The 17,566-nt window shown below is 40.3% G+C and overlaps 1 protein-coding gene across 3 annotated transcripts in view; it reads right to left on the bottom strand.

Moving 5' to 3' along the window:
• GIPC2 (GIPC PDZ domain containing family member 2) overlaps positions 1 to 17,566 on the bottom strand; it is an 85,255-nt gene that overhangs the window by 30,129 nt on the left and 37,560 nt on the right. For all 3 annotated transcript variants that reach the window (XM_003990249.5, XM_045036062.1, XM_019837287.3), the window contains exon 3: positions 13,698 to 13,878. In XM_003990249.5, coding sequence (XP_003990298.1) covers positions 13,698 to 13,878 — 181 coding nt within the window. The remainder of the gene's footprint in view (positions 1 to 13,697; positions 13,879 to 17,566) is intronic.

Genomic DNA, 17,566 nt, shown 5'->3' with positions numbered 1-17,566 from the left:
AACACTTGCATTGGTTTTCTGATAGTATTCAGAGACTTGTCACTTCAAATAGAGGTCTCCTTTTTATTCTATTTAATCTTTTCCATAAAACTATGATTTTGCCCCTTCAATTTACAGGAGCGTGGAAATAACACATGACCCTCCCTCCCACTGTTCCACTCAGATTCTCCAAAGTGGCTGAGTTTAAAAAAATTTTTTTTTCAACATTTATTTATTTTTGGGACAGAGAGAGACAGAGCATGAACGGGGGAGGGGCAGAGAGAGAGGGAGACACAGAATCGGAAACAGGCTCCAGGCTCTGAGCCATCAGCCCAAAGCCTGACGTGGGGCTCGAACTCACTGACCGCGAGATCGTGACCTGGCTGAAGTCGGACGCTTAACCGACTGCGCCACCCAGGCGCCCCCAAAGTGGCTGAGTTTAAACCCAACCTCTCATGGAGGCATTCAGCAGTGGAGGCCCTCCAGTATCCATTCCATTGGTTGCCTTCTCAGTACCCAGCGATCATTTGAGGGTCACTGTGGTTCAGGGGAAGCTGACTGCTCTCAGCTTCAGGGATGGGCCAACCTATCAGATTCCCTTCATCACAAGTGACTGTTTCAGAGATGATGATGTGACCAAAGTCAGTTAAGGCAGAATGAATCTAAGGACTTTTGCTAGAAATTCTGAGACAAGGACATGCTCCTTTTCTGTTCTGCAATGAATAAGGAAGCACACAGTCTCAGTAGTTGCTGACCTCCATCTCGGGACAGAACGTGGAGCTAACCTTAAGATAATATAGGAATAGTGAAGCTGATGCCTCGGGCAGCAGAGAAGAAAGAGCAAGAAACTGGGTCCTGATCACACCGTACAGCTCCTACACGGAGCTTTGCTAATGCCAGCACCCCTCATGGACGGTTGATTTATAAGATGCCCTTTTCTGCACAAGTCAGTTTGGTAAGGTTTTCCACTGTTGCCAACTGAAAGAGATCTCACAATACAGAATTCTGTCTAAGCAGTGAAGCAATTTCTAAAAAGGCCTTCCAATGCTTGGACATACACAAATAGACCTGTCTATAAACAGTTCAAGAGCTCCCTACCCTATTCCCACCCCTAACACACACATGCCTGCACACACACTTCTCAGAACAGCTGACACAAAATCTAGCTTGTGTTCCAAAATATAAAAATTTAACTGTACGTTCCCTTTTTCCATGTGCTCTTCCTCTCACCAACATTTCTCAGACTCCTTTAGAATAGCCATGAGTTTTTGTTTTTTAAATTCAGCTGGTGGGGTGCTGGGGTACATTTAAAAAAGACAAGTTGGGGCACCTAGATGGCTCCATTGGTTGAGCATCCAACTCTTGATTTCAGCTCAGGTCATGATCCCAGGGTCGTGGGATGGAGCCCCACACTGGGCTCTGCAGTGAGTGTGGAGCCTGCTTGGGATTCTCTCCCTCGCCCTCTGCCCCTCTCCCCAACTTGTGCTCACTCTCTAAAAAAAAAAATAAACATTTTTTAAAAAGACAAAAAGACAAGTGGATGCCACATGCACAATGCATCATTGTCTACTGGATCAAAGGAGCTGGCAACAATGAACCAACACCACAAAACACACACACAGTTGCTCTTAACTGTTCCTTTGAGGAGACTATACAGTGCATGATAAGTGTGGGAAACGGAATAACTGTACCTGAAATCTTATTCTTTAGTTAAGATGTCATTTGAGGGTGCCTGGGTGGTTCAGTGGTTAAGCATCTGACCTGGCTCAGGTCATGATCTCACAACTCTTGAGTTCAAGCCCTGCTCGAGCCCCCCACCACGGTCATAAGCTCCAGCCCCAGGTGAGCCCTGCTTCTCTCTCTCAGCCCCTCACTCACTTGTGCCCTCTCTCAAAATAAAAAATAAAAAGAAATCATTTGAGAAAAACTCAGCTCTATGTTTAGAACTCCTTGAAATTACAGGCAAAAGTTAATGCATGCCTTGAAGAAAGTTTGTAGCTTTAATACAGGGGGGACTGTGTTACATAAAAGATTATAAACCTCTGGACTCCAATGGGAGGGAAAAAAATTTTTAAGTGCTGGATAAAATATTTTTACCCTTTTAAACTTATTTATTCCACAGCATGATTTTATCAGAGAATTCAAAAAATCAGGAGGTATCCTTCACTTTTACTATTGGTTTACTACATATTTTCTACTAGTCTTTGAAAAGGTATGAAAAGTGTTACAAAAACAATCTTAACAGTTTAAAGAAGTGATACAATGGAATATTCTATATTTCTAACACAGAACTATTTATAATATTAAAGAAAATGGTTTAAAATGAGAATAATCAGGGGCGCCTGGGAAGCTCAGTAGGTTGTGTCCAACTGCAGCTCAGGTCATGATCTCACAGTTCATGAGTTCGAGCCCCACGTCGGGTTCTGTGCTAACAGCTTGGAGTCTGAAGCCTGCTTTGGATTCTGTGTGTGTGTGTGCACACGCTCGCTCTCGCTCGCTCTCTCTCTCTCTCTCTCTCTCTCTGCCCCTCCCCCACTCACACTCTGTCTCCTTCTCTTTCAAAAATAAATTTCAAAAAAAAATTTTTAATGAGAATAATCATATAGTTAAAAACTATGAAGCCACTAAGTAGAATGACTCAGTTTCTCTACTAGCCTAGAAATGCTAGCCTCTTTTTCCAAATAATTGTTTTCTGGCTATAAAAGTTAGTATATTAATTTTATATTAAAAATGCAAAGAACACAAGAAGCCTAAAGAAAGAAGTCACTCATAAACTCACCACCTAAAAAACTATTAAGTTTCAATATACATATGCTGTAAGTCATTTTCCTTAGTTGTTACAGGAGCCCCTGAGTGGCTCAGTCAGCAGACTGTCCAACTCTTGATTTCGGCTCAGGCCATCTCACACATAGCCTGCAGCGGGCTGTGCTGACTGCAGGGAGGCTGCTTGGGACTCTCGGTCTCTGTCTCTCTCTCTCACTCTATCTCTGCCCCTCCCCAGCTCACACTCTCTCTCAAATAAACATTAAAAAAAAAAAAAAGTTTTACAGAAATAGGATATTACCACACATTGTTTTGTAGTCTGCCTTTTCACTTAATACATCATTAATCATTTTCCATACACAAAAGAAATAATCTCCTTAACTTATTTTGAAAACATACTCTTACCACAATTTTGAGCACAATCTGTTATATAATTATAGGATAATGGATCTGACAACTCCCATTGTAAAAATACTCTCACAGAATGTGTGTTGGTATAATTGCTGTTTTTCTAATAAGTTACTTTTTTTATTAAAAGAAATTTTTAAGTTTATTTATTTTGAGAGAGAGAGTGGGGGAGAAACAGTGATAGAGGAAGAAAGAAAATCCCAAGCAGGTTCTATGCCATCAGCACAGAGCCCGATGTGGGGTTGAACTCACAAATTGTGAGATTGTGACCTAAGCTAAAACCAAGAGTCAGGTGCTTAACCGACTGAGCCACCCAGGCACCACTGTAATAAATTACATTATATTCATACTGTGCAGCCATATTAAGGAAGCCACTTACATTTTAGCATTTTTGCCCCCTTCCTCCTACAGTGCTAGGACTAAGCTTAAGAACAGTTGAAAACTTAGTCTGTCTTTTATTCACGGTTATTAATTCCAAGTGTTCCTGAAACATTATAGTTCTAAGAAACCAATCTCTGTTTAAAGTAAGTGCCTAGGGATTACAAAGTTCTTAATACTATAGATTGTAATTTCACTTTTCCCAATTAAAAATGTCAGCATTTAATAAATTTTCTTTTAAGGAGAGTTTACAACTACAACAAGAAAAGAGTGTGTATTTAGCTTGGGTCTTTATCCAGCTAAGTCTTACGCTGAAAACACATTTATCAGTTACACTCAGTATTCAACACATCTGCCACACCCCACAAAAGAGAATTTGGCTCTTTATTTATCTTCTCCCATAGTATCTTAGTGGCAAATGCGAAACCAACATCCAGCTAGATAGAAGGGCAGAACAAATTCTGTGACATAAAAAGATGATTAAGCGGCATGTTCTACCCCCTAAATTTATCATTGTGAAGACCTTAAGCCTTTGCCTGTGTATACACACACACACACACACACACACATATATAATACATGTATATACATATGTATATACATATACACATATATACATACACACACACGAGTGCCACTGTCAGATAAAATGCAAAATATCTAAAACTGAACATCTCTCCCTAACTTTCCCTCAAACCAATTCTACATCCAAACTGCCTCATTTCCAGTCATCACTCTTATTACACAGGCTCCAAGGATAGACATCTTGGGAGTGACATTTGTTTCTTCTGAACTTTCTCTTCTCTCTTCTCCTTTAAGCAGCATCAATCCAACTCCTGACAACCATGTTGGCCTTGGCAATATTACTCAGGCTTCTTTCTCTCCTTCAAATCCCTACTGCTGCCCCTAATCCCAGCCCTTATTTACTCCCAGACTGCTGCTGCTGCCTCCTATACAGTTTCTTCTCTATAAAATCCAGCCACATTGATTTTCAGGCTTAAATCCCCAAAATCTATTTCATGTCATTCTTCAGTTCTAATACTTAAAGGACTCCCTCTCTCCCTCAAAAACAAGCTCAGATTCCCCACCTCATTTTTGGAGCTCTTCTTATAATAACCCAGAACTGCTTCTGCAGCCTGATTTGCTGCAGTTCCTACAAGCCCAGGCTCTTCACTGTTCTCAACACTTCCCACAGAAAACCCTGTCTATACTTTTCCTCCCATCTACCAAGACCGAGTTCAAATGCAAATCTTCCCTAGGAAGATTTCACCTACCTACCTTTCCCTTCTCTGAACATCAATTTAAATTTCTGAAGCGGATTTAAAATTTTACTCCACAATTTTGGGTATAAGAAAGGTCAGATTGAACAGGATTCGGAGCCCCTCATTCCAGAGGCTTGGTGAGAAACCGAGCCTTAGCTTTGTTTTTGAAGTCTCTCTTCCCTCTCTGAGCATCAAGAGGACTGCTAATGGGCTCAGTCCAACAAAAACCCTACAGTCTGAAACTATGTCCGAGTCAGTGTGTCCACTTGTAGCCTAAGCCCAGGACACAGGGCAACCTTGACCTCAAGCCCGCAAGGCTACAGTTTTGTTCTTTGGAAGGTTCTTTTGTTTTTGTTTTTAGATAGTGAGCACACAAGCAGGAGGGACAGAGGGGGACGATGGATCTGAAGCAGGCTGACAGCTTGAACTCACCAACCGCAGAATTATGCCCGAGCCAAAGCTGGATTTTCAACCAGCTGAGCCACCACCTAGGTGCCCCACAAGGCCACAGTTTTTAAGTCTCTAATATCCTATGGAACTCTATCAGGCATCCTGTCACCTCTTACGGGGAGTTACATGGAAATAGGGCCCTGGTTCCTGATTCTGGTGGAACCTACCAAAAACCATGGCTTTCTCTTTCGGGAAGTTCCTTCCCAATCTTACCATTTCTCCCAGCCCCCATCACTGTCGAAGCTTTAGAACCCTTCCCAGTCAGGGACAGTCAGCTCTCAGCCGAACTGCACTTTAAACGTTTTTCTAGCACATACCCTGGCTTGTGTTGTATTCTAGAAAGGCAGTAACATCCAATGTTAATACAAGCCTCAGGAGCAAACAGGAATGGAGTACTGTACTTGCACTTCCCATCTACCGTTGGGTGACCTCAGCAAGGTATTTAACTGCCCAAAGTCTCAGTTTACTTATCTGAAAAACTCTCTCAGGAATGGCATGATGATTAAATCAGGCCATAACAGTCCTATTAGTAATGACTTACATTTATGTAGCACTATGTGCCAAGCACTATTCTCAGTACTTTACATATATTAACTCATCTAATCTCACAAGGCTTTATAGATAAGTAAACAGGAACAGAGGGAGTACATGGTCCAAAATCACATAGATAACAAGCAGCAGAGATAGGAATTAAACCCAAGCAATTTGTCTCAGTCTATGCTCTTTATTGCTTCCTATAAGCCTTCAATAAATGGTACCTTACTGCTATTAATAGAATTACTTGATTCTTAATATATCTGCCTCCTATAAATTGGAAGCTCCTTGAGGACAGCAAACATACAGACGTATCTGCAACAGTTGTTAGAAAGCTGGCTCTGAAGGCTCACTGCATGGGTTAGAAGGCTGCCTCCATCACTCACTAGTCTAAAACCTTGGACAAACTGCTTCATATTCTAGCATGGTTGAAAGGATTAAGTGATTTCCAACATAGAAAGTACTTAGAAAAGTGAATGGCAGGCAGCTACTATAAGGACATACAGATATATCTCATTGATAGGAGACAGGATATCATCGTAGGTCTTTTCGAGATCTGGAACCGTGCCAGAGTTCCCAACAAATAACGTGCTAATCGCCAACTCATCTCCATTACTTTTCAAGTTTCACATGTGTTTGTCTTGTTCCTAAAATCACCCCTTACAGAAAGGTTCCACCTTCATAATAATAGTAATAAAACTTACATTGAATACTTACTAGGTGTCAGGGACTGTTCTGTTCTTTTTTCATGTATTTAATCATTTAACCCTTGCAGTGGCCTGATAGGATAAATACTATTATCATTTTCACTTTTTGTATGAAGAAACCAAGTCACAAAGTTTAATCCAATGCCACATGATCACAGAGTCCAAACGTGACAGTCTATATACTTAATTACTTGTACTTTCTCTTCAGTAACTTTTACCATATTCCCCAGTATGTTTTGTAGAATTCAGTATACATGAAAAGGCACTAAAAGCATTTGTTGGTTGAAACTTTTTCACTAGAAATAGCATGAAAAATAGACATTTCAAACACTTAAAAAATACTATCTAAAAAGTCATCTAAAACTTAAAAGCCAAAGTTTCTGTCTTAATATCAAATAGACTTAGTCTTTGAAAAGGAGCACATCAGTGAAGCTGAATCACACAGATGAGGTCCGAGTTTTCCAGCTGTGAATGACTCAAAGGACTCAGACGTACTTCACATACTGAACATCCTATTCTGATAGACACATAGCACAGAAATGAAGCCTCTAAAAGAAGACATAGCCCAGAGATCTGTTACAAAATCTAGCCCCAAAGCAAAGACTATTAATGCTTTAGGAGGTACACTTTTCTTTTAACTCCCTTTCTGATTTTGAAAACAATTTACAAAAAACACTTCAGGCCTTCTTCCACAAACATCTTTCCATAAAGGGCAACAATTACAAATTAAAGAACTTCTCTGGGATACATAGAGAATCATCCAAGTAAAACAACCAAAGTTTCAGAGATTTAACAGTTATTTTTCTGCAGTTAAAAGGCCGCACAGGAAACAAACCAGTTGAACTAGTCTAGTCTTAGAGCCAGCTAAATGGAAGAGTGGGTTTTCACAGTGTTGGGAAAGTCTAGGTTTACAGGGCAAACCCTGCAGTGTTGAGCTCATTGTGGAGACATGTTCCTTTTCATTGGCAAAAAGGGAAAGGAAGTGAGCCATGCCCTAAAAAAAATATCACTAGAGACATTCCACCCGATACTTGATAAGGACTGGGAAGGCTGCCATCAACTCATGGCTAGAAGGAGAAAAATTTGGATCAGAAAGCAGCTGACCAGGAGAAACCATGTTAGGTATGGGAAAGATTTCTCAAGCTACAAATTTTTAACAAGGGAATCATTTAAACCAGTGGCTTCCATTTTTATCATTTTTTTGCTATGACCCACAGTGACAAATACACATATCATAACACAATTACAAATATATACATAATTGAAACACAAATATACAAAACGTAACTCACACGTACAGTATAACCTACCCTTACTAGACACAAAGCACTATGAAGTTTCCGATTCTATTCTACTTTGTGTTTTGGGGTTTTTTTATAATGTTTATTTTTGAAAGAGACAGACCAAGATAGAAAATGAGCAGGGGAGTGGCAAATGGAAGAGGACAGAGAATCCAAAGCAGGCTCTGCTCTAACAGCAGAGAACCCAATGCAGGACTCAAACTCACAAACCGTGAGATCATGACCTGAGTCGAAGTCAGACACTTAACAGACTGAGCCACCCAGGTGCCCCTACTTGGTGTTTTAAACACACTGGTTGAGATCCACTGGATGAACAGTGATTTAAACTCTGATCAACACAGGAGAATCTGAGGGTGTGTCTTAAAATAGCCTTTAGCTCCCCCTCAGAGCCCCACCGCCAACTCAGGAAAAGCTGCAGTGGAGCATCTGCTCTTGGGACAAGTACTGGGCTCTTGAGTGCTTGGGGAAAGGGCATCCAAAAGCTGTCTCCTCCAGGTCTGGCCATTCCTCACTGTGCTGGCCCCTCCTCTCTCTACTCCGGAAAGGCTGGGCTTCCCCCACAGCTCTAGGTTTGATCTTTTTCTCTTACTCCTCTGAGTGATGGGATTTCCACAGCTTGAAATTACTCCTAAATCCCATCCCCGAGGCTCCAGTTCTCGACACCTGTCTACCTCTTACACATTGCCAACTAAATTTTCCCACGTTTCAAATTCCTCAGGCCCAAAATTATACTGTAAGTACAGTCTCTCTTCCCTATCTTCTCACCCAAATATGTTTCTCTTCATTTTCCTCATCTTAAAGAATGGCACTACAATCCCTCACCCAAGCCACATCTGTGGGTCATCATTTGCAATATCTTTTACCTCTACAATGAGTTGCCAATTCTACCTACTTAATATTCACTAGTACACAGATAAATATTTAACCATCAGCTCTCCAAGCTTAAAAAAAAAAAAAAAAAAAAAAAAAAAAGTCCTGACTTGCAGCACTTTTCTATGTCTGTGATGTAAATGATGTCACTAAATGTGGAGTTTGGAAGAGATGTGCACAAATGGCTCCAGCACGCCACTGTCTATTCCTCGGAACCATTTCTCATCTCCATACCTACCGGTACTACCTTAATTCAGGATTTCGCCTTCTCTCTCTGCAACCTACACAATAGAATCTTCATGGATTTCGTTGACCACTATCTCATAAACCACCCCCGCTTTGACACAGTCTCCAAACTGTCTAAAAGCCAAGTCTCATCATGTCACTCTCCTGCTTAAGCCCCTTCATTGCCCACTCTTTATCTTCACATATAAGGGTCTTGATTATTTGGTCTCTACTGACCCTTGAGCTTCGTCTCTTGCCACACAACCACCTATAACCTCTATTGGAATCACACTGACATACATGCTTATTCCCAAACATAGGATACTGCCCCATGCCTCCGCACCCTTATTGTATTCTCACTCCCTGGGACAACCTTTCCTAATTTGTTTACTGAGCACACCTCTTTTAAGATTCAGCTCAAATCCTTTCTCCAGAAAGCTTTTCCTCAACTCTTAGGTAGACCTGATGTCTCCCACTTTTATGCCTCTAATACATGTTAGCACCTCTAACACTCTATTGGATTTCTTTCTTTTCATATCCGTCTCTTCCCACTAGATCTGAGCTTCTTAAAGGCAAGAATTAGATCTTATTCACAGACAGACCAAGCAGGCAATATTGTGATGGAATACAGTGGACTCTCAAGAAACTATATCAGCAATTAATATCCTAAGACCAACATGTACTAACTGATCAAACATCTATTGAATGAAAACATCAGGATGTTCTTGCCATATACCCAAGGCCAAAGGACAGCTAAGATACCCCACCTGTACCTTCTAGATTACTAGGGAGCCCATACTGCTATAGTCAAAGAATTTGCACTGTGATTTTTTTTTTAAGCCTATTGGCTTCTGTGTTAGTTTCCTAGGGCAAGTACAAAAGACCACCTATCTTAAACATAAGAAATCATTTTCTCAGTTCTAGAAAAGTCCGAGATCAAGCCAACACCAAGGTTGCTTTCTTCTAAGACCATTCTTCTTGACTCGTAGAGATCTTCGTGGTCACATGGCATTCTCTATGTGTATTTATGTCCAAATTTCCTCTTCTTATACCAGTCATATTGGATCAGGGCTCACCCTAATGATCTCATTATAATTTAATTACCTCCTTAAAGACCTTATCTCAAAATACAGTTACATTTTGAGGTAGCGGAGATTAGGATTTCAACACATGAATTTTAGGGGGCAAAATTCACTGAATAACAGCCTCCTGCTAAACTGTGAACTCCTCAAAAGGTAAGAACTATAGCCTTCTTTCTTAGTATCCACTGTGCCTAATGGAGTTCCCAGAACACAGCAGATTCTTAAGTTAACTGTGGGAGACGATAAATGAAAGATCTTCTCAGAAGTATAGTCCAAATCTGGATTGTTGTCCTTTCCAAATCTGGTGACCAGCACTAAGAATGTCGCTTTCACCCTTTCCCTAAAAGAAAGCTTGATGCAGGGTGCCTGTCTGGCTCAGTTGGTAGAGCATGAGACTCCTGATCTCAGGGTGTTAAATTTGAGTAAGCCCCATGCTGGGTGTAAAGATTACTTAAAATTAAATAAAAAAAAATCCTTAAGACCAGACATGCAAAGCCAATTGACAATATCCTGCCTCCCTCCACATCCATTCTTTTTTTTAAGTAGGCTTCACGCCCAGCCTGGAGCCAACACAGGGCCTGAATTCACGACCCTGAGATCAAGATCTGAGCTGAGATCAAGAGTCAAATGCTTTACAGACTGAGCCACCCAGGCAACCCCCTCCATATCCATTCTACACACCCAGCCTCATAGTATCATGCATGGGTACGGTCATATTCAAAGTCAAGAGAACACCAACACACTCCACTAAACAAGGTAATAACTTAGGAGAAACAGCAAAATGAACATCTGCTACTTTTTCCTACCCAAAAGGAAACCTCTCCCTCCTGTCCTGCATGATTTTGGTGGGCCTACTGATCATGTAACACTGCCTTCTTCACTATCAAGATGGAACATGACTTAATCAGTGTCCCTCCCTCTCTGAGGAATCTGAATCCTCAGTGGAGAAACATGAAGATAGGAAATACCTAAAGGGAGTTAATTCAGTGCCATGAAAGGTGCCTGGTTCAAACATCCCTGAAATGGCCTTAGCTCCCGACCTTCCCAAGGCTTGACTGACACAGTCTGTTTTTGAGACCTGATAGTCTTCTAAAAAAAACAAACAAAATGGGTTTTCAATAAACTAGGAAGTGTTTATTCTATAGCTCTCAAAGAATCTTGGCATATATAATGGCCCCCAGAAGTGGGATGTGGTGGACCTATGAAAATGGGAGCAGGCTGTAAGGATTCCCCCATCCATGTCTGAAAGTTGCATTCATCATCTTTATTACACCATTGCAAAGCAGCCAACTGCACTCTTCCTCCTTGCATTCTGGAACCCAGTCCACGTGCCTCCCCAGGCTAAATCTTTAGGGAAGTTGGTAGGCAAACGTCAAAATACTAGAGTGTATGGCTATTTCGACAGCTTTCAGTACAATCCTAGAAATGACTTCACTTCAGCCTAGGCAGCCTATCTGATCACAGAGATGAGAACGTTCTGCCTCACCTACACTGGCCTTTTCTTCTGTGGGAATCCAAGACAACAAAGTCAGATAATCATGAAGGACAATGAATTTGAATCAATCCATCAATGACAATGCTATAAGATCCAGGATAGAAGGAAACAGCAAAAAATAAGATCAGAACCAAGAGAACTGGGGGAAGCTAGATCCCCTAAGTACCTCTTGATGTATACTCCCTTCTGGGAAAAGCACCAAGCACTGGGATGAAGTCAAAGAAAAGAAACAACTACTACTGCCTTTATCCCAGAGGCAAAAAGCAGCAAAATTAAAGGCTGAAGGACAGAGTAGCAAGGCCTATTTCTCAGAGAAAAACCCCCAGGCTATGGCCCAAAGTCAAGTACCAACCCAGAGGAGATAATGCATATTGATCAGCAGATTTAAGTAGAGTTAAGCTGCCACAGTAACTTCGGAAAATAAAACCTATCATTACTCCAAAATCAATTTCTACATGTCCTAACCACATGTCCTAACCACAGCACCACCAGAATTTGGGATACAGAAATAATATACCCCCACTAGGAAAATCCTACCCAGTGTCCTCAAATGTGTACACGGAATTCATAGGAGCAATAGAGAGCAGGTTCAATAGTAGCTAGCACATAAGGCAGTGTGGGGGTTTATCCATCTATACATGTGTCTCCGGTATTAAAAGGGAAAAAAATCTAATCATGGAGCAATAATAGCTAAATACAATGACCTCTGTAACATCCAAGACTAATACCAACCAAGCATCCAAGTTAATGTATATCAGCAACTTTCTACAAAGATACAGGGACCACAAAATTTCAATGCAGACAATAGGTAAAAATAGAGATTAATTCTGAAAAACAGATTATGTGCTAAAGACAAATGTAGGAAAAAATTATATTCCTTGAGTTGTACTAAGAGAAGAACTGATTTATGAAAAGTCTAAATCAAATCAAACTGCTTATATCCAATCAGTTTATAGGTTATGATCTGGGGAACTGGGTAGCAAACAAAGCCAGTTCACAAGGAGGTGGACAGAAACCTGAGTGTGCCCACCTTCCTCTGTGACAAGTGTACTCAGAAGCTTGGTTGCACACCACACAGAATCACAGTATCGATAGCATGGTCTCCTAGGATGGTCCTTCCAGGAGCAGCACTGGAATAAGGGATTCTTTCCCCCCACCCCCAATGTTTGTTTGTTTAAGTTATTTTAATTCCAGTATAGTTAACATACAGTGTTACATTAGTTTCAGGTATACAATATAGTGGTTCACTAATTCTGTACATCGCTCAGTGCAAGGCATTCTTTTCTTACATCTATGTAACCCTGCTCCCACAAGTAATATAACCTACACCGTATTTCTATTAAATGGCACAGAATCGCTTGGAAGCAGAGAAGAATTTCCACTTCCATATGGATAGTATCTGTCACTTACTTGTTAAGGGAGGGGAAATGTAATTCCCCAGACCCACTGCATTCTCCCATCATTTTTATTTACTGCCCTGAGAAAATATCCATCAGAAACAAACTATAAGGAATATTTATGTTCTGTGAGCAAAGGGAAAAACAGAAGTTGGGTGGGGTCATGGATGAGTAAGGGCAGCCTAGAATGATTCTGCTAAAGATATTTCAACACTGATGAACACCAGAGGCCGTCATTTGGCTTATTAAAATAGTGCTGGATAGTCAGGAGAAGCTGGCACATTTTCCTGTAGATGAGATAGCCCTAGGGGTTTGAACAGTTGGAACACAGCTGCCATGGCTAAAACCAAGCAACTACAGATGTCACACCAAAGTGGAAGTAATTTCATACCATCCCATGCTGCCAAATTCAAAATGCTAATGGCAAAAAAGTATTGAAGGAAGTCTTTAAAATAGACTAGATAACTATTTTAAATACCAATTCTATGTGTAACTCAAAGTTTTTGCTGTTAAGGTCCACGAACAATAGTTATGGCTTAGAGAGCCCAGTCAAAAATTTTACTCCTCAGCAAGATGAATGTATTACAATGTGCCGTTCTTGGAGTCTGGAACAGCCACAAAGTCACTCGACATCAGACTTTGTAACTCCAAAGGTCTTTCAGAAAATGTCCTTTTAGGCAATTCTTTCTCCTTGAATAGTTGTTTCCCTTATAAGTAGTGCTCTCATTCTCTATATCCTTAATGGATATACTAAATCACATGGCACCACATCTCAGTGCTCAATACCCTTAGAAAGACAAGCCAGGGAAGGGAACACTTCACACACATACACACACCCAAACTTACCAAATGCCTTCTTAGGTTCTATTAACTTCAAGGTAAAGGGTTCATCTTTTTTTAATTCCTTTAACTTCTTAGCAACATCATAGTGACGCCACCCAATGATATCTTCTCCATTTATGGATTCAATATGATCCCCCACACAGATGGTTTTAATGGAATCAATTAGGCTACCATCTTTAATTCTCTGAAAGAAAATTAAGGATAACACTTAATACAAAATGGAACTGTATAACATTCCTTTTTATGCCCCCGAGACATTATATGTATTGACATATTCACAATGCAGCTTAATGCTCAGTTAAAGATAAAGACCAGGCAACAAAGGACAACCACCATACCTCATTCAGAACTCTGCTCCATCAGTCATCATACCTCCTCCAAGAAACTTCTCCTCAAATCCTCTGGGTTACTCCCCTAAGAATCGTTAAGGTGTTACTCTCCTGCTTCTATAGTAGGTGTTGTTACATATGCTGAGCTCTAAACTAAGCACTTTACATTTGCCATCTCATTTAATTCCAACAACCTTTAGGAGACCCTCAGACCATAGACTGAAAAATTGAAGCTTGGAAAGATCTGTTCCAAAAAATAGGAAGGGAAGGAAAACTTCCAGACTCATTCTATGAAGCCAGCATTACTTTGATTCCCAAACCAGAGACCCAGCAAAAAAAGAGAACTATAGGCCAGTATCCCTGATGAATATGGATGTAAAAATTCTCAACAAGATACTAGCAAATTGAATTCAACAGCATATAAAAAGAATTATTCACCATGATCAAGTGGGATTCATTCCTGGGCTGCAGGGCTGGTTCAATATTCACAAATCAATGTGATACATCACATTAATAAAAGAAAAGATAAGAACCATATGGTCCTGTCAATCGATGCAGAAAAAGCATTTGACAAAATTCAGCATCCTTTCTTAATAAAAACCCTTGAGAAAGTTGGGATAGAAGGAACATACTTAAACATCATAAAAGCCATTTATGAAAAGCCCACAGCTAATATCATCCTCAATGGGGAAAAACAGAGCTTTCCCCGAGATCAGGAACACTACAGGGATGTCCACTCTCACCACTGTTGTTTAACATAGTGTTGGAAGTGCTAGCATCAGCAATCAGACAACAAAAGGAAATCAAAGGCATCAAAATTGGCAAACATGAAGTCAAGCTTTCACTTTTTGCAGACGCCATGATACTCTACATGGAAAACCTGATAGACCCCACCAAAAGTCTGCTAGAACTGATACATTAATTCAGCAAAGTCACAGGATACAAACTTAACGTACAGAAACCAGTTGCATTCTTATACACTAATAATGAAGCAACCAAAAGACAAACAAACTGATCCCATTCACAATTGCACCAAGAATCATAAAATACCTAGGAAAAAACCTAACCAAAGATGTAAAAGATCTGTATGCTGAAAACTATAGAAAGCTTATAAAGGAAATTGAAGAAGATACAAAGAAATGGAAAAATTCTGTGCTCATAGATTGAAAGAATATTGTTAAAATGTCAATACTACCCAAAGCCATCTACACATTCAACGCAAACCCAATCAAGATTGCACCAGCAATCCTAAAATTTGTATGGAACCACAAAAGACCCTAAATAGCCAAAGTAATATTGAAGAAGAAGACCAAAGCGGGAGGCATCACAATCCCAGACTTTAGCCTCTACAACAAAGCTGTGATCATCAACACAGCTTGGTATTGGCACAAGAACAGACACACAGACCAATGGAATAGAGACTCCAGAATTGGACCCACAAAAGTATGGCTAACTAATCTTTGACAAAGCAAGAAAGAATATCCAATGGAAAAAAGACAGTCTCTAACAAATGGTGCTGGGAGAACTGGACAGCAACATGCAGAAGAATGAAACTAGACCACTTTCTTATATCATTCACAAAAATAAACTCAAAATTGGGGCGCCTGGGTGGCGCAGTTGGTTAAGCATCCGACTTCAGCCAGGTCACGATCTCGCGGTCCGTGAGTTCGAGCCCCACGTCAGGCTCTGGGCTGATGGCTCGGAGCCTGGAGCCTGTTTCCGATTCTGCGTCTCCCTCTCTCTCTGCCCCTCCCCCATTCATGCTCTGTCTCTCTCTGTCCCAAAAATAAATAAAAACGTTGAAAAAAAAATTAAAATAAAAAAATAAATAAACTCAAAATGGATGAAGGACCTGAATATGAGACACAAAACCATCAAAACCCTAGAGAAGAAGGCAGGAAAAAAACCTCTCTAACCTCAGCTGCAGCAATTTCTTACTTGACACATCTCCAAACGCAAGGGAATTAAAAGCGAAAATGAATTATTGGGACCTCATGAAGCTTTTTATCTTTGCACTGCAAAGGAAACAATCAACAAAAGTAAAAGGCAACCAACGGAATGGGAAAAGATATTTGCAAATGACATACCAGACAAAGGGCTAGTATCCAAAATCTATAAAGAACTCACCAAACTCCACACCTGAAAAACAAATAATCCAGTGAAGAAATGGGCAGAAAACATGAATAGACACTTCTCTAAAGAAGACATCCGGATGGCCAACAGGCACATGGAAAGATGCTCATGTCACTCCTCATCAGGGAAATACAAATCAAAACCACACTCAGATATCACCTCACGCCAGTCAGAGTGGTCAAAATGAACAAATCAGGAGACTATAGATGCTGGAGAGGATGTGGAGAAACGGGAACCCTCTTGCACTGTTGGTGGGAATACAAACTGGTACAGCCACCCCGGAAAACAGTGTGGAGGTTCCTCAAAAAATTAAAAATAGATCTACCCTATGACCCAGTAATAGCCCTGCTAGGAAGTTACCCAAGGGATACAGGAGTGCTGATGCATAGGGGCACTTGTACCCCAATGTTTATAGCAGCACTTTCAACAATAGCCAAATTATGGAAAGAGCCTAAATGTCCGTCCACTGATGAATGGATAAAGAAGATGTGGTTTATACATACAATGGGATACTACTTGGCAAGGAGAAAGAATTAAATATGGCCCTTTGTAGCAACGTGGATGGAACTGGAGACTGTTATGCTAAGTGAAATAAGTCATACAGAGAAAGACAGATACCATATGTTTTCACTCTTATGTGGATCCTGAGAAACTTGACAGAAGACCATGGGGGAGGGGGAGGGGAAAAAAAATTAGGGAGGGAGGCAAACCATAAGAGACTCAAAGACTGAAAATAAACTGAGGGTTGATGGGGGGTGGGAGGGAAAGTTGATGGGGGGTGGCAGGGAGGGTTGATGGGGGGATGGGCATTGAGGAGGGCACCTGTTGGGATGAGCACTGGGTGTTGTATGAAAACCAATTTGGCAATAAATTTCATATTTAAAAAAAAAAAAGCATATGCATTCCCTACTCTTACCAAGTGGAGTAATAACTTCTTCTGAATCCGCAGTATCATCACTGCATCTAAGAGTTAAGAGCAAAACTCATGTACCCCGGCATCTCTATAATTATCATTAGAAAAAAGAAAATTGTAAAAGGGTAACCTGGGAAGGTTGGGCATTTTTAAGTTTTATTACTATATACCAAAATTCACAATAGGCTTCTATTTCACCCCCAAATTTTAAGAACAATGCTATGTTCGTTATAATAGTAACTATTAATATGCTTTATGCAAGTGAAATAATACCAATTCAGAGCTCATTATCATTACGAATAGTCAATTATAAAAGAAATGAGAAATTTATAATCTGACACTGTTTTATTAGGGGTCCATATTAACATTACAAGTTAATAGAATTAAGAGTAACCACAGCAACCACTAAGTACAACTGGAATTTCTAAAAGGTCACAGAAAAATAAACAAGATTTTTAAGAAGACTAGAGTCTAAAGAAACAAAAAAAAAACTATTA

The sequence above is a fragment of the Felis catus genome, chromosome C1 (assembly GCF_018350175.1).
Source record: "Felis catus isolate Fca126 chromosome C1, F.catus_Fca126_mat1.0, whole genome shotgun sequence".
NCBI classification, from domain to species: domain Eukaryota; kingdom Metazoa; phylum Chordata; class Mammalia; order Carnivora; family Felidae; genus Felis; species Felis catus.
This window is presented reverse-complemented; position numbering and strand designations above follow the sequence as displayed.